At 46.8% G+C, this 20,693-nt stretch overlaps 1 protein-coding gene across 4 annotated transcripts in view; it reads left to right on the top strand.

The window, feature by feature from the left end:
- The window catches only part of LOC116945595 (neuron navigator 2-like), a 120,348-nt gene that overhangs the window by 86,615 nt on the left and 13,040 nt on the right, over positions 1-20,693 (top strand). For 3 of the 4 annotated variants that reach the window (XM_076069434.1, XM_076069432.1, XM_032960061.2), the window contains 12 exons: positions 114-299; positions 1,598-1,650; positions 3,761-3,784; positions 4,397-4,471; positions 6,898-6,981; positions 8,259-8,370; positions 8,928-9,061; positions 14,900-15,069; positions 17,605-17,749; positions 18,507-18,669; positions 19,806-19,894; positions 20,439-20,534. In XM_076069434.1, coding sequence (XP_075925549.1) covers positions 114-299; positions 1,598-1,650; positions 3,761-3,784; positions 4,397-4,471; positions 6,898-6,981; positions 8,259-8,370; positions 8,928-9,061; positions 14,900-15,069; positions 17,605-17,749; positions 18,507-18,669; positions 19,806-19,894; positions 20,439-20,534 — 1,331 coding nt within the window. The remainder of the gene's footprint in view (positions 1-113; positions 300-1,597; positions 1,651-3,760; positions 3,785-4,396; positions 4,472-6,897; positions 6,982-8,258; positions 8,371-8,927; positions 9,062-14,899; positions 15,070-17,604; positions 17,750-18,506; positions 18,670-19,805; positions 19,895-20,438; positions 20,535-20,693) is intronic. The other variant, XM_076069433.1, reaches the window with a different exon arrangement.

The following is a 20,693-nucleotide window of genomic DNA, read 5'->3' as shown; positions in this document are numbered from 1 at the left end:
AACGATTAGCACGGTTGGCTACGTACGGTGCGAAAGAAGTTCAACATGCACACGTGCATACAACTAATGGGACTGGTCGCGCTCTTTGTTTTTTGCTGTTGTCTCCGTTCCAGTGAGCCCGAGCCTCGCCAGCCCGCCACCGGCGAGTCCGCCACCGTCACCGCGCTTGCTGGGGCCCCAGGGCTCCTTCGAGCAGCTGGGCCGAGAGGGCCCGGCCAAGCGGCTGAGCGCCGCCTCCCTGGACGGACGACCCAAGGCTCTGAGCCGCTCCACCTCGTTCCGCGACTGCACCGAGCAACGTGCGTGCGCTGCCCTCTCGTGGCCACTGCGAGTGGGAGGTGGCGGAGGGCATTGCAGGAGGGGTCGGGGGGGGGAGTTGGAGGAGGGTGGAGAGGCAGTCCTAGATTTGGGAAGAGAGAAGTTTGAATGTCTTGGTGAATAAGTTTACTGCAGCGAATGTCCTCGTTGTCTCTCGCATTTTTTATCTTTGAAAGGACTTTCTCGGAGTCGAGATTGTAGACTATATTATTCTTTGGTTTAACACGTAGGCTTTCACGACCAATAGCATCCATAACATCGTTTTTTTTGGGTTGGATCGCGTAAATATAAATGTGTCCTTAAACTCACCACCATCCGACACATCCAATTAGTAAAGGTTTGTCACGGAAACAGAACGTGCCAATTTGTTACGAGTACAGCACACCGGTGTGTTGGAGTACTCAGATTGTGAATGTTGTGGATTTGCAATGTTTATTTTCACTGTTGACCCAGTGACAAGAAGTAGAAATTCCACGTTACTATGGCAGGGATCAGTCTTGCCATAATACAATTTTAAATGAGTAAAAAAAAATGTTTGCAAGTAGCAATGAGTTAGGTGAGAAAATTACTGTTGATTTACATTCTTTTTTTTTATTACACATCTGGATGGCATGATAGAATGTCTTTATTAATATTGTATCTGGAGATATAAATACAAATGTGCGTATTTGCTTTAATAAACATATTAGTAAGCATTAGTATTTTAAAAAATATATGTATATTTTTTGGGTTATAGACTGATGCAGAAACATGTAATATTTCATGGGGTCATTGTGTGTTTGTCTCTATCGCATTTATTGATTGCATTGTTGTAGGAGCAACAGTAACATCTTTAGTAAAACTCTCTGGTTCTTTTGGTAAAGTCACGTAGATAGAAAAAAGAATGAAATAAAACACAATAAAAAATAAAACACAGTATTTTCTTTTATTATTAGACTGTGTTTTCTTTTATTATTTTTTCTATCGACGTAACTTTACCGAAAGAACCAAAGAGTATGGATTCCTGCAGTCACGAAAGCTTCAAATCAAGATCTTTAGTAATAGCTGTAGTAACGTAGTATTCATGTGCTATGAAGAAGGGCTGTTGTCCAAGACACAGCCTATTGCACATATATACTGCATTTCCTTTGAACGCAGTAATATTGATAAATGTCGTATTTTGTAGCATTAATGTGTAGTATTGAAAGCACTGCTATCAGTAACAGAGGCGGTAAGAGCACCATGCTGAACGAGTGCATTTGAAGCATGGTTGTTAAACGCCGACCCTTGTGCTCTGCAGTTCACGGGTCTGTCCTCTCCCTGGCCTCCTGCACATCGTCCATCTACTCCGTGGTGAGTGCTGCTGCGCTAATGTCTCGCGCTTCATTTGCATTGTCCGTTGGGCCCGCACTGTGAGTGCAGCACTCTCGTGCTAACTGCTAACAGGTAATGGCTTTGTGCTTCCCAAATTAATACGAGTAACAAAATGTACTTCCGGCTTCGCGTTTTCAAATTTTTCTGGTCTCCCCACAACTTCCTCCGGTCTATCTTTATTTCTCCTTCCCACTCCGACTGCCGATGTGTCTGAATTCGTTGCGTGAAATTAGTGACGGACAATGGTCTTGGCAAATAAGTTGGGGCACACTGTTGTAACGTCTCACTTGGTTACTGAAAGGCTGTTGTGCACCAAATTAGTTTTTTGTCACGAATTATTGTATTCCCAACTGCCCTTCGTTGTATTATTCAAGTGACGGACAAGCCTCGCCAATCCTTTGCTTTAGATTGGTAAAACACGATGGCACAGACCGTGGGCAAGTGTGCGTACCAGTCGTAGCCTCATTTAGCATGCACTCAAAGCTTTTGCTAATTCCATTAATTTATCACTCTTGAAAATTGCAATTGGTCTCATTAGCTAAATGCCAGCTCGCGTCGGTTTTCTTTGAAATATTGAGATGCTTTCGCTCTACCCTGTGCTTGCAATAATTATCGTACCAAAGATAATATGAGTAAGACGCTGTCTAGACCTTGTGATTTATAACCATCACTTATCACAACACACATTGATTTAGTTCCCCATGTCTGGCAATCAATTGGGTTTAACGCGTGACGTGAACGTGCCCTGCACACCGATTGTTCATTCTTACCCCAGCCGTTTGGCAAATCCTCAATTTTCATTGGCAGGACGATAGGTGGTTAATCAGTGGTTGGGTCACCAATTTGTTCTACAATTCCCTCCCCTGGGTTTTACTAGATTGTACGTAATGTATTCTATTTTTGAAGCTTTCGTGACTGCAAGGATTCATACTCTTTGTTTTTTTCAGTAAAGTCACGTAGGTAAAATTAAATAAATGAAAACAACTAAATGTTTTCATTTATGTTATTTTACCTACGTGACTTTACCGAAAAAAACAAAGAGTATGTACGTAATGTCACAAGGGAAAAGTATTCACAGAGCAGTGAAACCCTTCACGTTCGAGATCAACCCAACAGTAGGAGGTCGCCTTTTCCAACACTCTCTGCCACTGAGAGCAATGTTCGTCGAGTGACAATCAAACTGATATTGTTACGTCTCAGAGATGGAATGTCACCAAATTAAGTGAGGAACCAAAAGTTAATTGGATGGCTTTTTTTTTCCGGTGCATTCATTGGTGGAATCTAGATCTCAGCGGTGCCAGCTCAGCTCTGACCTCTGACCTCTGAGCCACCGGGCTACCTCGCCACCTCGCCAATGCGTTCACTTTAGCGGAAGTTTATTTTTCCTGACGTGGTGGCGCATTCCTGTGATCCAGTGCTTTGGAGGCAAGGGTTGATGGATCTCAAAGGGATTTGTAAAACCCTTCACTGTGTTTGCCCGGAAGTTGGTCAGGAGATGGTAGTGGAACAACATTATTCTTAAATCCATCTGTGTGGAGCTTTGCGTGCTATCCCCTCCTATGCGTGGTGGATTCTCTCTGCGTACTCCGGATCCTCCCACTCTGCCACTTGATTGTGAAACTACAACTCCCGTCTACAAGACCAGAGCTTCACCTTGATTCAGTCTACCTTGATTAATCAGCCCGAAGGGTCCAGCGAAACACCGAAACTGAATTGACCACCAACAACTCAAGCGCATTTAATAAGTCGAGCGTTGGTTCAGCTGGTTTTGCTTATGCGTCACGTTCGGCTTCCGCTGGAATGCATATTACTTGATTCTTGAACAGAGCTGGCTTTTGGTGGAGTTGTTGGGCAGGGGCTGGGGGGGGGTCAAACTTTGAGTGGCTAAATGCCACAACTGCAATTTTGTAAGGCCCCCCCCCCCCATCGAGAGACAGAGAGAGAGAGCCCCTAGCTGTGATCGGGGCTCAGTTCAGTCTCGCAGGAAGCATCATCCTCAAGCCAGCTCTGACTCAACCAACACTCACTTGCTGTGGTTGTGAACGTCTTGTACCCTTTGGAAACACTCACTGACTTTGTTTTCTAACAGCCGGATGAAAAATCTCAGAGTGAGGTAGGTGTCATCGAAGTGGAGATTTTCGTCAAAGCATGAATAACAACACACTTCTCTTTCTCTTTCATCTCTGGCATCTGTCTGAGCCTGCATGTCAACTGCACTAAAGCGTCTGTTTACATTCTCTGGGATTCTCGCCCGGTTCCAAAACATGCTAATGTATTTGTCTTCATGAAATCATCCATTGACATTCAACTTTTCCAGCCATATGTGTGTCACATGGGTGTGCTTATGTGGTGGTAAAGTGCTCATTTGAATTTACATTTCATTGTGGAGATATTGGAAATAAACTCCACGATACATCTGGCCGGACAGTGTAATGGTAATTTGCTCGGCTCACAGCTGAGCGGCCATGGGTTCGAATCCATGCCTGGGATCACCTCGACCATCCGTCCCGGGTGGATAAGAAGAGTACCACCTTGATGGTATTGATTGATTATGCCATGTAAATAAATATTTACTGTATGTCCATTAAAATAAAATGCAGCGCAAACGGAATGACCTGCGAGGGCACAATCTTCCGCGTTGGCTGTTGGTCTCGCGGGGGCGAGCTTCCTGGCGTGAGATTTCCCCATGGTCAGAACGGTCTCTGCTGCCACCTTGTGCCATCAGATCGAGACGCTGCGCAGGGAACTCGACCAGTCGCAGGATAAAGTGTCGACGCTCACCGGCCAGCTCTCCACCAACGTGAGTCAAGCCGCTCACCGCTGTACCGAGACGACATTAACTCCAAAAACAATACAAAGATCCCCCCGTATCGCAGGAACAGACTCTTGGGGCAAGTGCTGTTAGCGAGCACCTTATGAAGGCTGGCACGGCACACCAGGGGGTGGGTGGCCAGCACCACGCCCGGCCGCCTTTGTCTTCCTCGTGGCGATGTTGATACACCGCACCAGGTAGTCAGTTGAGGATGAGTTGACCTAGTGGAGGCCCAGGACCGGTCCAGATAATCGACCTCGGGTTTCCCAGTTCGTAGCGCAGCCCGCTAACCGCTGCACTACCGCTCCCCACGTTTAACTTTACGCGCACACATACACAACATTTATGCATACAGACTGGGGATGTGCTCGAGATTATTTCTTTTATTTATTTGCAAAATCTGCAAATCGGGACCACATCCGAAATTTTGGACGATCCGCTCTTTGTTGCAATTTGGATTAAATCCGAAGAGGTAAGTGACATCATCACTATTACAAAACTTCCACGTTTTGCCCATCAAAAGTGGAGTCACGTAGCGTCGAGTGACGTCACTTTTGATAGCATGAAGACCATAACTATTCAATAAGGTAAATTATCTGAAAAAATTATTTAAAATACCAAAGCAATTTTTTATTCCAAATTCATCTATGTGTGTATGCACATATATATGTAGCACAGTGGCCAGCGCATTTCGCCATGAACCCGGCGACCAAAGTGTAGTGGCAATATTTGAACATGTCCTGGGCCTCTGCTAGGTTGCCTCAGCCTTAAATTAGTATTTGGTATGGTGTATAAAAATCAGCACTATGGGGACAGGCGGCCTGGCATGTTGTTGGCCACCCACCCCTTTGCGCGCTGTGTCAGCCGTCATAGGTGTTCGCAAACAGCACTTGCCCCAACAGTCTGTTAAAGGCTAGTACAGGGGATCCTTGGCTTAAATACCGTAAAACCTTGGATTGTGAGTAACTTGGTCTGCGAGTGTTTTGCAAGACGAGCAAAAATTTGATAAACGAGCAAGGTCTTGCAATACGAGTAGTACGTATACGATTTGTCTGCCAACGTCACGTGATCACAACTGATATACGAGTGCTTTGGATTACAAATACGTTTCCGGAACGAATTATGCTCGCAATCCAAGGTTTTACTGTATATACATACTCCTCTCCATCGGGCCCCAACAGCAGGTTGTTCTTGCTTAAGCCCATTGCAAAGGTGGTAGGTTTTCTTGGGTGTGCTGCAAAGGGTGAAACGTTGGACAACACCCCGCGCAACCCGAAAGCTGATCTGGCAAGAGACATTTCATCTTGTTGACGAGCGGATGGCGACGGTGTGCTTGTTGTAGCTGAAATATATTTATAATTTCTTACAACCAATACTGGCATGCCCCAACTTCATTTTCGTGAGTGACGCACAAATAATTATCCTGTGCTGGTGGCATAAGCACATAAAAGTAAGATGTGATTTTTTTTAATCGCTTAAAGGAAAGAGCACTTAATCCGGCAGGCTACAGCCCTCTTAGATTCGTGTTTCCTGGTCATATTAGAGTAAGCTATGCAACCCTAGACCAGTTCTGACGTCAATGAGCCACATCAACAATGTTACACATTTCTCAGTGGAGTTGAAAGCATACCAATATTATAGAACGAGGCAGGTGACTTTAGAAATGTATGTGCCTAGCATCTTGAGATGCGGTTGTATTTGTACATGGAGAGGTAGAGCCCTTTTCTTTTAACACCACGTCTGGATGAGGGCCTTCCAACGCCATGGGGGTGTTGGGAGTTATTTGACCATACTTTATGCTGGTGAAGGCAGGAGCATGGTATAGCATGCCAATGAAAAATAAAACTATTTAAAGCTATTTTTTTAATTTTACAAGATAAGGCCCACTGAGCTATGTAGCTCTTTTTTAGAAGCGACCTGGCCACAAATGATAGCCAAACGAAGTGGCTTATCATCATGTGGAAATTTATAGCAGACAAATACCCTAAAAGCATGTTTCCAAATGTAGAGGGAAAACTGGAGAACTTGGAGAAAAATCCATGCAACCACGGGGAGAGAGACACACAAACTCGAAATTTACAGCAGGCATCAGGGATCAGGGGTCGGGATCAAACCCACGACCTCCTGTATACCAGGCGAGTTAGTTAACATCTCACCACTGTGGCACCCTTGCTATATTTTAAAGCCATATAAATCCAATTTGTGTTGCATTGCATAGACAGGCATGACATGTTATGGAGATTCGTCGAGGCTTTCCTGGGTACACAGGGATATAATAAATGTAAAAAAATGTGTTGCATCTCCAGGTTAGATCTTACGCAAATCCAATTAATATCATATCGTATAGAGTGGATGTAAAACATTGCAGGGTGATGGCGGTGAATGGAGGTGAACGATGGTGGCTTCTCTTGCAGGCAAACCTGGTGGCAGCATTTGAAAAAAGCCTGACCAGCATGACGAGCCGCCTTCAGAACCTGACCGCGTCGGCCGAGCAGAAGGTGGGTGATTGCGGTCATCATCATCATCAATATCATCGACATCACCTTCTGATTAGCACGGTCGGCTATGTACGGTGCGAAAGAACTTCAACGTACATTGTCATAATGATGATCATTATCGACATCACCTTCTGATTAGCACGGTCGGCTACGTTTGGTGTTAAAAAGTTCTATGTACTTACAGTAGCCATGGTCAATCCACTGCAGTATGTAGGCCTTCCCAAGCCGCCGACACTTCTCGCGGTACTGCCATGTGACGATCCACACGGACTTATTTCATCGCACGCGTACAGACAAAGTAAATATTCAAAGATTGACAAACTATGAACAAAATCACTGGTTGGAAATGTGATTAGATATATATACACTTCTAATTCCCCTAATCCAAATTACCAATTAATCACCTTCTGATTAGCACGGTCGGCTACGTTTGGTGTTAAAAAGTTCTATGTACTTACAGTAGCCATGGTCAATCCACTGCAGTATGTAGGCCTTCCCAAGCCGCCGACACTTCTCGCGGTACTGCCATGTGACGATCCACACGGACTTATTTCATCGCACGCGTACAGACAAAGTAAATATTCAAAGATTGACAAACTATGAACAAAATCACTGGTTGGAAATGTGATTAGATATATATACACTTCTAATTCCCCTAATCCAAATTACCAATTAATTTGAAAAATGAATCATGTATAAAACATTTATAAATTATAAATGTAATGAGAATACATTTAAATTCCGTGTATTTAAATTACATATAATTTACACGTAATTTTAATCTATCTTTCCATGCTTAGAGTAGATGCAGGGGCTTGCATGAAGAAATTCACCTGGCGAATGTGAATCGAAAATAATTTAATCTCGCACGCACATCTTGTTGCACTCCTCCTGAACGTTGGATTTGATTTTGATCACTTGATCACTTAATCAATGCATCGCTACATCCCTTCAGTGCACATTAAAGCAATGCTCTCAGAGCTTTGACATGCATCACAAAAAAAACAAAATGGCTCGTGCATTGTTATGCAACACCTTTGCGTAAACGGTAGCACAACTGAAATTTTCTTCACCGCCATACGTAAGTCGCATTTGCGCCCTTTGCCGGTCGTGACATTTTCACGCAGCAATCAGCCCTTAATTTAATACTCGTCCTGTGGCGCATGGGATTTGCCAAATGTCACCGGACTACAGCTGAGACCCACGCCCCCCCCCCACCCCCACCTGCCCCCCCCCCGCTCCCCTCACCCCCCCCCCCGTGTCCCCTCCTGCCCCAGGATTCGGAGCTCGGCGAGCTGCGGAAGATGATCGACAACCTCACCAAGGAGAATATGGCGGCACAGGAGGCGATGAGCGGCGTGCTGAGCACCACACAGCAGAGCAACACAGGTGCCATGCCGCACCGTCGAGCAACCACACAACCACAGAACACCACAATGTGGCCTGGCATGAAACAAACTCTCCGGCGATAGAATGATCTGCTGTTGAATTTCGGGATTGGACTGAATGCAAATGCTGTCTCGTGATATACTGAATTATCACCACTGCCACCACCAACGCTATTGTCACTTTCTTGATTATCATCATTGTCAACATACGAAGCGTGACCTTCAATTCATAGTCATTGGTCCGGTACCCCCACCACTGTCATTTCAGCACGGTTGGTTACATGTGGTGTGAAAGAAGTTCAACATAAATGTATTAACATCGTTATCAATCATCATAATTGTAATCACCAACACGACCACCACAACTATAATCACCATGATAACATAACCATCGCCATCTCCAGCACAACTATAATCACATATCTGAAAGTCGATCTTTGTCAAATCGTCATCATCGTAGCCACCATGACTCAACGACCCCTGACCCTGGACATCGCCGCCCCACCAAAACTAGCGTGGTCCTCGCGCCAATCTCCGTTGCGTGCTGTCGCCTTGCAGGAAGCCTGTCCCCGCAGGCCGGTGAGCCGCGTCTGCACCGGCAGAACTCGTGCGAGAGCATCTCGAGCGTGAACAGCATCACGAGCCACTCGAGCGCCGAGCTCGCCGACGCCAAGAAGAAGAAGAAAGGATGGGTGAGTCGGAGGAGGAGACCGACCGCGCACGCCGCGCTCCACCGGCGCGCCTCGCTGTGTGTGTGCGCGCACGAGCACCGAGCGTGGGTGCGAAACGTGCGCACAGACTGCCGGTAAAGTCCCAATGCGCTTCATAGCACGCGGTGATCCGTTTATCGGGAGAGGCGAAGGCGCAGCTCTGCAATAGCTCGCTCACGCCACTGCTGGCCGAAAGGGCCTTCGCTGAGCGGGAGCTCTGGAGAGCCCTAATAGAGGGGTGCTCTTTGGCCAACTCTTCCATGCTGGCCTATCATCTTGGAAGAGGTGGGAGTACCCACGCTTTACTCCCACCATGCGTGTGACCTGCCGATCAGCTCGCTGTGGTGCACCAATTTATGCAGAGTCCTACAACGCTTTTCAGGAGGTTCCTGCCATTTCTTTTTTTTATGGAGTGTTTTGTGTTTGCGAGGAAAGGGTACACCCTGGTGTCGACCACACCACCACCTCAGTGTACTGCGCTGGCCTTGGTAGGTCCACACGGAGGACCTACTTGCCTCCCTATGGTGTATGTTCTATCTCATGAGACCGATAGTCACAGTGCCCTCTGCTAGAGTCTCGGTGACCCCGAAGTTTATCGCTGGGCTCGTGAGGTAAGTTGCTGGGTGGTGATGTGGTAGCACGATTTGGGTTTTTTTTACCGAGGCTTCAGTGCTGCCTGACTGTGCATTGTATGCTCCCTTATGAGGTATTATCTTTCACAACTCCTCGCTGAGTTTGGACACAGGATTGTTTATATCCAAACTTTCATTCACTTTCAATTAAGATGTTTACAACATGTTTTCTTTGAATTCCATTTGCTTTTTTTTTATTAGCTTTCAATATCTTCCATTTCAGGCTTTCATAACATTTCAGTTTCAATTTAAACCGTTAATAAAACTTAAAAAAAATATCTCACTGGAACCCCATTTTCATCTTTGATCAAACATTTCAACCTGGATCAATTTAACTAATTCGTTTTTAAATAACCCTTTAAGCATCATGCCAGCTTTAAGTTTTTACAGACAATAGCGATGCCAGCCGTGGCACCGGTCGGAAAAGGAAAGCAGCAAGGACATACGAGCAATAGCGGAACTGCCTGTTGGTTGAACAACAGCGGTGGTGGAGCCGAGATGGGCAGCAGAAGGACGGGGGGGGGGGGATGTTACTTCGTGTTGACTCGCTCACTTCTCTTTGCCTTGCCATCAATGGTGTTGTCAAATATTGTTCTTCTCTCCCTGCTCGCCGCACCACCACCACCACCACCACGCCCAGGGCAAAGCGGGCAAGGTGATAACCGCACACGCACATTAGCATGCACCGCCGCTTTCCCTTCCAGCCTCTTAGAACTCGGGGGAGGGTGGGAGGGGCAAAGGGGGGTATGGGTGAGGGCTTTAGTTAAAGGTCCCCCGGTTCGGTTACGAAGAGATTTGGCGTACTTTTGTTCCATGCTAAACCCAACGCACCGCTGCAAGGCTTTGTTGTTCTATTTTTTGCATACGCAATTGCGATAGTTTTTGTTTGTTTGTTTTTAAAATACAAATAAAATATTGCCGAAAGGCACAACGTGAGATTGTAGGGGTCTCAGAGCCGGTCACACGTTGTGCCAGGAAGTTGTCTTTGTTCAGCCTTTTGGCTTTGGCACCTGACCGGGTTTAAATTTCCTTCTGAAACACCTTCCACGGTATGAAATGATGGGTACATTACCCATCCACTTTTAAATACAGTTGGTTTATGAATCAAAGTGACACCTTAGACAATGTTATAAATGAAGGATGGTTTCGTTTCAAACTTTTTTTTCTCGTTAAATTTGATTTGGGTGGCCACTAGTGTTTTTTGGGGATTTGTGCAATCCTTGTTTATATATATATAAAAGGTTGTGTGCACATTAGGTATGATAAATACACATACATAGTAAGTGGGATAAAGTTATTATTTATTTATCATACAACAGGAGGAAATGTCACAAATAAAAAAACTCCCATAACATGTCCAGCATTCCTCTTAAATAACAACAGACATTTTCTTCGACAATAATTATACCAGTTACACAAATAGGCTCATTTGTATAAAGGCATTTTTTTTTTACTTTGTTGCTTTGAGTTTATCATCATTCATAACACCAGCAGCGGCAACAACAGCAACGTTAAGGTTCAGGGCTTCAAGTAAAAAAAAATCTATCCCTCAAAGAACAAAAATCTCCATCGCCACTTGCGTCACAAGCGAGGGGTCGTGCGTGTGCCCCAGTCCTTTAAAGTCGCAGTCTAGACTGAGGCTTATACCGCGCAAACCAATGCTTGCGCTCGCCACCGATGCAACCGATAACGCAATGATGGATATAACGTAACACTGTGCCATGCGGCACAGGGTAATTGCAGTCACCTTTCGGGAGGGCCAAGGCCAAATTACTTAAATAATAAATAAAAACAAGTCCGCGTACAGCGTCCACGTTGGAGTGTTTCATTGCTTTTCTCTCGCAATTGTACTCGGGCCGTGCTGTTGTGCATGGTATCGTGTGACAGAGAAACCTTCTTACAGGATTCCCGCAGCTAGCAATGTGCCCCCCGGATTATAATTGCGCGGGATGACTGCACTTCTGAAGTCCCTTGCAATGGGCCTCTTTACCCACACTAGGGACACGCCTCCATCTTTAGAGAGTTAAAAAATTGGGAAAATTAGTTTGTTGTTGTGGCCAAAACAACCTAGGACGTTTTTTTGCGTCGACGATTTCCCCGCATGTTTTGATCCTCGTTTTGCCGCGTTCGAACCGAGCTTTTATTTCGACTGTCAGCATGTGCGCGAAGGCCCCCCCCCCCTGGCGTGTGAATACAACAAGTCCCTTGTACCACACGGCAGTGCTTGCCGCCGCGTGTGAGCAGCCAGGGGTGGGGACCACGTGCGGCCCTATGGGCCCTATGGGCCCTATGGGCCGCACGTGGCCCACGACGTCGCTCCGCACGGCCCGCGGCCATGTGAGGCCTACCACTTCAAAATGGCCCCCCATACCATAGGTGGTAGGCCATGTGAGGCCTACCACTTCAAAATGGCCCCCCATACCATAGGTGGTAGGCCATGTGAGGCCTACCACTTCAAAATGGCCCCCCATACCATAGGTGGTAGGCCATGTGAGGCCTACCACTTCAAAATGGCCCCCCATACCATAGGTGGTAGGCCATGTGAGGCCTACCACTTCAAAATGGCCCCCCATACCATAGGTGGTAGGCCATGTGAGGCCTACCACTTCAAAATGGCCCCCCATACCATAGGTGGTAGGCCATGTGAGGCCTACCACTTCAAAATGGCCCCCCATACCATAGGTGGTAGGCCATGTGAGGCCTACCACTTCAAAATGGCCCCCCATACCATAGGTGGAGTTTGACTTCTATATTTGGGGGGGGGGCGGTGGCAGGGGTTCGCTTTGTCCCTCACATTAGGAACGGCGCGTGGATACAGTTTGTTTATTTAGTTTTAATCTTAATTGTAAACTGTTGAAAATAATTTAATAGAAGTGCCCATTTTAGGAGGGGCGTTGCCCCCCCACCGTCGCAAACTCCGCCCATTCCCCCAAACGATAATCACTCCTCACTTGGAGCATCTAGAGCAGTGCTCTTCATTGCAATGCCCGGGAGCCACTGGCGGCCCCTGACGTGCGGTCCCCGACAACACACAACATGTGAAAACACCCGCCCCCCCCCATCATCATCGTGCTGCTGTCAAACCCCAATGGTTTACACATATGGGGCGGCCCTCACACTGATGATGTCTTATCGGCGAAAGTGCATCCCCCCCCCCAACGCCCCTGAAAAATTGGTGAAGAACACTGCTCTAGGCTGCGTGTCTACTTTGCCACTGCGACGTCACAGCGTTGACGAGAGGAAGGTAGCTACATTGAGATTTAAAGCTTTCGTGACTGCAGGGATTCATCTTCTTGGTTCTTTCGGTAAAGTCTCGACTTTTACCGAAAGAACCAAGGAGAGAGGAAGGTAGATGCAGGCATCGCATTAGTGCAGCAAAGGTGAGCCCGAATTAAAAAAAAGCTTATTAGATAAATGTGTGTTTTAATATGTGATCCACCAAAGGAGTTTGAAAGTCCTTTTCGGGACTCGGTAAGGAATCTGTTACCCACCCCTCGTTGAAGCGGTGGCAACGCTGGGCTCCTGGGACTGCCGGTCCATTACAGTTTTCATGCATAACCGCATATGGGCCGACGGAGCCGATATAAACACAGTAACCAAACAATAACAATAATAATTCATCTCCTCCGTAGTAATTTTGTTTCTTTTCCCGGTCATGCTGTACGGCTCTTCCATGCGTTTTCGGGTTGTGCCGCGTGCTGTACGGCATGACGTCCGACGTCTCGCTCGAAAACGCCGGACGTCGTGAGCAGTCTCCAGCACGTGGAGCATGGGCAACTCAAAAACGCGTCCGTGGGAAAATAATTTAACTCGCGAAAGCTCCGAGAATCAAGCCAATTCCATCGTGAAGATTTATTTTAATTGCGCGTGCCATTGTCTGGGAACGCTCAAACGCAATTGCAGGAGCAGAACCCGTTGAGCTCTTTCGCCTCTCTAAGCCACCTTTTCATTTTCACTTAAAAAAGCAATCGCTATTCAAAAAGGATTGGCTTGATCCTGTGGTGTGCAGTGCGGGCTTGGGGTGAGACCTGCGGATGAGGCAAGGTGGATTTTGACTGCTCTTGCTACTGCGGGACCTGGAGTCCAACTGTGCCACTGCTCTTGAATGCGAGTGCTGATTTTTTTCTCTTTTGTTTTCCTCCCTGGCTCTCCATGGCCTGATGCAGGTATATGAAGTAAGTGCATAAGCCATGCCAAACCCGGCACATGCCGTGCCAGCCAGCCTTGGCGTTACTCCGCCCTGATTTAGCCAAATGTGCCAGCGCTAGTTTCTTCCAAACTGCATGCTAACAGCATCGGCACGTGTTTGTGTGTGTGTGTGCCAAAAGTGATCATCGCTGTGTTTTCATTGAGAAGTAGGAGAAAGAAGCTCGGCTTATGCGAATCAAGATTTCTCTGTGCCTATTATTATGTGCTGATTAATGTGCCAATTTGCTCAATTTTAATTATTTCCCTTTAAGGGCCACTGTTGGCGTCGCGTGTCCTGTGATGAAGATGTTTTGTTTTTTTTACAGTGGCTTCTTGATTGTAATTGCCGACGATTGGGAGGAATAAACAATACCGGTTCAAATAAAGAAGCGAATTGGAAATCCATAACATTTATGCTTTAAGGCCTACTCTCAAAATGACTGGCTCATTGGGTTAACAGCGGGTCAAATGCTTTAATTCCATAGTGTTTCCCATCACTATGTTTGTTGTATTGTGTGTGTATCGATTAATTTACAATAGCCCCTTAAGCACCAACAGCTTTGCCAAAGGTTCAGAGTGTCTGTATCACCTTTGTGTGATGGGGTATGGTTTACAGTACGAAAGCACAATAACATAATTTACACGGATCCTAAAGGCAACCACGGTCCACGGGTTATCCGCCAATTATTAAAATGAGTGGTTTCCTTTGTAGGACTGAAGTCATTAAGTAAATTAGGCACTGTGTATGAATGCATTACACGTGTTAAAGCAAAGTTCTTTCATATATATTTAAGTCGTATATAAACCAACTATATGAAAAGCTTTTATGGATAACTTCAAACGAGCACAAAAAACAGCTCTCTTTGGTCACCGACTACAGCAGTTGTTTGATAAAAAAAAATAAACAGGACCCCAAAGAGACCTCACGGCAAATCTCTGCTACCGTTTACGTTGCTCTTCATGCGAATCAGCGTTTGTTTTTGTTTATTTGGCGCCGCAGTTGAAGATCTCGTTCCGTCAAGCGTTTTCCAAGAAGAAGGGGGGCAAAGGCCCTGGAGAGGGAGAGCCAGGGAAGAGTTCCGAGACCTCCGCTCAGCCAGCCGCCACGTCCGAAGCGGATACTACAACGCCCGGCCAGCCTGGGACCAAGCCCTCCGAAGGCCCTGCAGGGTACGGCTTCACAGACAACAAAAACATTTTTTTAAATTTTATTTGACCAGGTAAGGCCCACTGATCTATGTACAGTGAGGGAAAAAAGTATTTGATCCCCTGCTGATTTTGTATGTTTGCCCACTGACAAAGAAATGATCAGTCCATAATTTTAATGGTAGGTTTATTTGAACAGTGAGAGACAATAACAACAACAAAATCCAGAAAAACGCATTTCAAAAATGTTATAAATTGATTTGCATTTTAATGAGGGAAATAAGTATTTGACCCCCTCTAAATCGGAAAGATTTCTGGCTCCCAGGTGTCATTTATACAGGTAACGAGCTGAGATTAGGAGCACACTCTTAAAGGGAGTGATCCTAATCTCAGCTTGTTACCTGTATAAAAGACACCTGTCAACAGAAGCAATCAATCAATCAGATTCCAAACTCTCCACCATGGCCAAGACCAAAGAGCTCTCCAAGGGTGTCAGGGACAAGATTGTAGACCTACACAAGGCTGGAATGGGCTAAAAGACCATTGCCAAGCAGCTTGGTGAGAAGGTGACAAGAGTTGGTGCGATTATTCGCAAATGGAAGAAAGACAAAAGAACTGTCAATCTCCCTCGGCCTGGGGCTCCATGCAAGATCTCACCTCGTGGAGTTGCAATGATCATGATAACGGTGAGGAATCAGCCCAGAACTACACGGGAGGATCTTGTCAATGATCTCAAGGCACCTGGGACCATAGTCACCAAGAAAACAATTGGTAACACACTACGCCGTGACGGACTGAAATCCTGCAGCGCCCGCAAGGTCCCCCTGCTCAAGAAAGCACATATACATGCCCGTCTGAAGTTTGGCAATGAACATCTGAATGATTCTGAGGACAACTGGGTGAAAGTGTTGTGGTCAGATGAGACCAAATTGGAGCTCTTTGGCATCAACTCAACTCGCCGTGTTTGGAGGAGGAGGAATGCTGCCTATGACCCCAAGAACACCATCCCCACCGTCAAACATGGAGGTGGAAACATTATGCTTTGTGGGTGTTTTTCTTCTAAGGGGACAGGACAACTTCAACGCATCAAAGGGACGATGGACGGGGCCATGTACCGTCAAATCTTGGGTGAGAACCTCCTTCCCTCAGCCAGGGCATTGAAAATGGGTCGTGGATGGGTATTCCAGCATGACAATGACCCAAAACACACGGCCAAAGCAACAAAGGAGTGGCTCAAGAAGAAGCACATTAAGGTCCTCGAGTGGCCTAGCCAGTCTCCAGACCTTATTCCCATAGAAAATCTGTAGAGGGAGCTGAAGGTTCGAGTTGCCAAACGTCAGCCTCGAAACCTTAATGACTTGGAGAAGACCTGCAAAGAGCAGTGGGACATAATCCCTCCTGAGATGTGTGCAAACCTGGTGGCCAACTACAAGAAACGTCTGACCTCTGTGATTGCCAACAAGGGTTTTGCCACCAAGTACTAAGTCATGTTTTGCAGAGGGGTCAAATACTTATTTCCCTCATTAAAATGTAAATCAATTTATAACATTTTTGACATGCGTTTTTCTGGATTTATAGACTGATCATTTCTTTGTCAGTGGGCAAACGTACAAAATCAGCAGGGGATCAAATACTTTTTTCCCTCACTGTAGTTCTTTTTCATCAGTGACTTGGCCACAAATGATAGCAGAACGAATTGACTTATCACGTGGAAATTTAAAGCAGCCAAATACTCTAAACGTGTATTTCTAAATGTGGAGGGAAAAACCAGAAAACCCGGATTCAGGGTTGGGATGAAACTCACGACCTCCTGGTGGACAGTGCTTAATTCTGCACTGAATATATTTCAGGTTGCTGGTTAGATGGCAGATTGACACATCATTCGTAGCCAGAGCCATCACAGCCGAATTGAGAGGTATATACCGGATGCGGTATGCCGGGTGCAGAACAATTTTTTGGGTTACTGATTCTGACAGATATAGCTGAGATGATGCTCTGCTCCTGGTATAACTGTCAACATCATAAAAGTGGGACCAGTTGTTGAAATAACATTGGCAGACCTATTTACTAAATGTTTACACAGCAATGAAAGACCTCAATTGTGTAATGATGCCAACACCATCCTCCTGTTTATACAGACTCATTATGCTCTTATCATGCTTGGCTTCCGATTCAGATCAGTATAAGGATGCTTGGATGGGTAATCACCATGAATATCAGTTTTTTTAGGCTATAAACCAGTGTTCTTCACTAATTTTCAGAGGGAGGCCACTTTCGCCGAGGGCCGCCACGCATTTGAAACCATTGGGTTTGACAGCAGCACGATGTGGGTGTTGTCACGTGTTGTGTATTGTTGGGGGCCACACGTCAGGGGCCGCACTAGAGGCCACCAGGGGCCGCCAGCGGCCTTGCAATGAAGAACGCTGCGCTAGACTGTGGGGGTACATTATGAGCAGCAGAGGGCAGTGCCCTGCCTTGAAGAGTTCTGAATCGATGTAAGAACGCACACTTCGTTGTTGTTGTTGCTGCCATGTGCCACGCTGTGGTCTCCGACTACAGGCAGCCACCGCCCGAAGTGGACACGATCATGCAGCTGCGCAGCGAGCTGCGGCACAAGGAGATGAAGCTGACCGACATACGTCTGGAGGCGCTCAACTCGGCGCACCAACTCAACACGCTGCAGGATGCCATGAACTCCATGCAGGTCTGCACATGCGCACGCACGCGCACAAGGCACGCGAACGCACTCGTCAGCGTATGCACGCGTCAGCGTACGCACTCGGGCACTGCGTGCACAAGCAAACGTGGGTGTGCACCCATTCTTCTTGTAGCCACATACTCTGTGTTCAAAATAGTGTCCGTATAAATAATGGCGATTAAAAACATTTATCCCGAGAAATGAATTAGAACGAAAGCCAAGTGCACAAAGAAGCATGTATCTCTCTACACGTTTTGCACAATAACAATGTTAAAAACAGCAGCATGTTAAAACAGCAGAAGACCCATTCTTTGTTGACTGTTCATGAAAGTTGCTGGGCTGGAGCAGGGATATTGTGAATGTCGGCTGATGGACAAGGCTGGTAGTGGAATGGCAGCCAAAGGAGGGAATGCACCCGAGAGGATGACCACTTTGGATATGGAACAATGAGTTCGGTTCCCGTGCAGGAGTGAGATGGATTGTGGCATCCCGTGACAGCGAGGCATGGGGGTACGGGCCTTCATCGCTCTTACCTGCCCCTTCTGAACATCTGTGAAAAATAGCTTTATAGCTCATCGGATTCCTCCAGTATGCATGCATATTCTGATTCTGATGATGGCGATGATGGTGACGATGATTTGGCGCAGATGGCGCTGTGACAGCTGCCCGCAAACGATTTTCTCCCGCATCACGTCCTCAACGCGGTCGACCGCGCACTGCTGCCCCCCTCCCCTTGCCCCGCCCCGATTTCCACTTTCGGCAGTCGATGATCGAGTCGCTCAAGGTGGAGAATGATCAGCTGAAGTCCGACACGCCCGTGGTCGGAGCGGCGACCGCCCCTGAGGGCACCGCCGAGCCCACGTCGCCGCGCCCCCTCCGCTCCCGCCTGCAGCACAGCCGGAGCCTCCCGAGCACCTCCAACCTTGGCACGTGATGCGGGGGTGGGGGGGGGAGGGGGACGGTGGGAGGGGGGGGGGTAGGAGGTGGGGGGCACATGGGACAGAGACAAACCGAGCTCGTTGATCGAGTTGATCCCCATGCACAGCAGTGGCTGGATGTCTACGGCGATCCTTTTTGCCCGCATCGAGATGATACCCGGGACCCTCTCCGGCAATAGTACAGGTGATGTTCAAACACCAAATAGACGCACATTTGTGGTTTACGCAGACTTGGTGCCTAGCAATATGTGTGTATTTGGTATTTGAACATCGTAACACCTCTATTATTGTTGCTAACCCCCATTATTCTGGAACTCCCTTCGCCCAGCCATCCAGGCCCTTGACTCCCTCCTTGCCTCTGTTCCAAGTCCCAGGGCTCAATAGTTTGCTCCTCTTCTTCTCTCCGCCTCTGACTGATTGCCTCTCTCTATGAAAGAAGTCTGCCCACTAATTCTGCAGAGCACCTTGAGATGCGGGTTTGCACTTCGATGCTGTGCAATCCAATTGTCTTGTGTCGAATCAAAATGTATTAGCAAATAACCCAACCACTAATAGGTACTGCATATTCTTAGATTCATATGATCCATTGTAATTTGTATGACTAAATTAACCTCCCCCTCTGGTCTTCGCGCGTGATAGGTTCACAGTAATGACATCACCTTTACTCTGTTTAAGACCGAAACAGAAAGACTTCTTCACATTTCTGCCTCATCGTCCGATGAAGCTGGTTGCAATCACCAGCGAAACGTTGTGCTCAAACTGTAAATGTCGTGGATCTACTCTCCAACACACCAATTAGTAAGGTTTGTCATCTAAACAAAACGTGCCAATCAGTTACAACCTCAGCACACACTGGTGTGTTGGAGAGTAAACCCGCGATGTTTACAATTTGAATACTGCGACGTTTCGATGGTGATCACAACAACAATCAGCTTCACCGTGCACTCACACTGACGGCGCGTTTATACTAGCGTGATATTATCCAAAGGGAAAAAAAAAAAACAAAGGTCATCACGAATAGTAAAATTGGTCGCGGGAAAAGCCACCGTGTTGACCGGTCTCATTCACGTTTCTCGTCGCCGCCGCCGCCGCCGTCGTCATCGTTGTTGTCGTCGCCCCTGCAGAATCTCTGCTCAAGGACAGCGTGGACAAGGCGCAGTGCAAGCAGGTCCGGCTTGTCGTCAGCTCAGCCGAGAGCTGGAGGCAGAGCAAGGTGCGCGCTCGTTCCACCACAGGCTTTTTTTTTTTTTACAAAATCCATCGCAATGAATTGTCCTCGAGGCTGCGCGAGTGCCGACTCGGGTATTTGGTGATCACAGAACGCGGTAAAATAAGCCTGGAATACACCCGATTCTTAGCGGATCTCGGGGATGTATTCCGGGATGGAGCTTGTATAATCCTGCTGCGGTTGTCCTCCGTGGAAGTGGAGTCGTGCTGCGCTGCGCTGTGTGTAACAAAGAGAGCAGTGCAGCAAAATACGTTGTTGTACTGTGCTTCTGTGTTGCCACATCTTGACCGGTATGGTACGATCACATAGGCGTGGGAAAGCCTTCTTCCAATAGTGGATTTATAATGAGCTGTACATGTAAATGTACTTAAGAGATGTTGTGTTTAATTTGCTTAAAAGAGAAGTCTGGCTTCATTGGGTCTTTGTGGTTGAAGTTCTTGTACTGTTCTATTTATTGATGTTGTGTTTTGTAGCATCGGGGTGATTGTTAAGATGTGCCCTTCGACTCATCTGGTTTCTGTTCTCTCAGACCTCCAAGGTGACTCAGTTTGCCCTGGGGCGTGTGGACATTGGAGAAAGCACCACGTGGGAGGAGCTTGACGGAATAATCCGACACGTATTCAAGGTCAGGCAAACTCTCGCACGTCACTTGAGTACACACACGACGTTGATTATGCCCAATCTCATTTTAGCTCTCGAAAGCTAAGCAAAAATAAGCCTGTGCAGTACTTAAACTATTAAACTATTTAAACTATAATCTAAACTATAAAACTATTTTTTTTAT

Source organism: Petromyzon marinus, chromosome 24 (assembly GCF_048934315.1).
Source record: "Petromyzon marinus isolate PM22_M1 ecotype Great Lakes invasive population chromosome 24, UKy_Petmar_22M1.pri1.0, whole genome shotgun sequence".
Classification (NCBI taxonomy): domain Eukaryota; kingdom Metazoa; phylum Chordata; class Hyperoartia; order Petromyzontiformes; family Petromyzontidae; genus Petromyzon; species Petromyzon marinus.
Note: the sequence above shows the minus strand (reverse complement) of the source record. Positions and strands in the feature narration are given on the sequence as shown.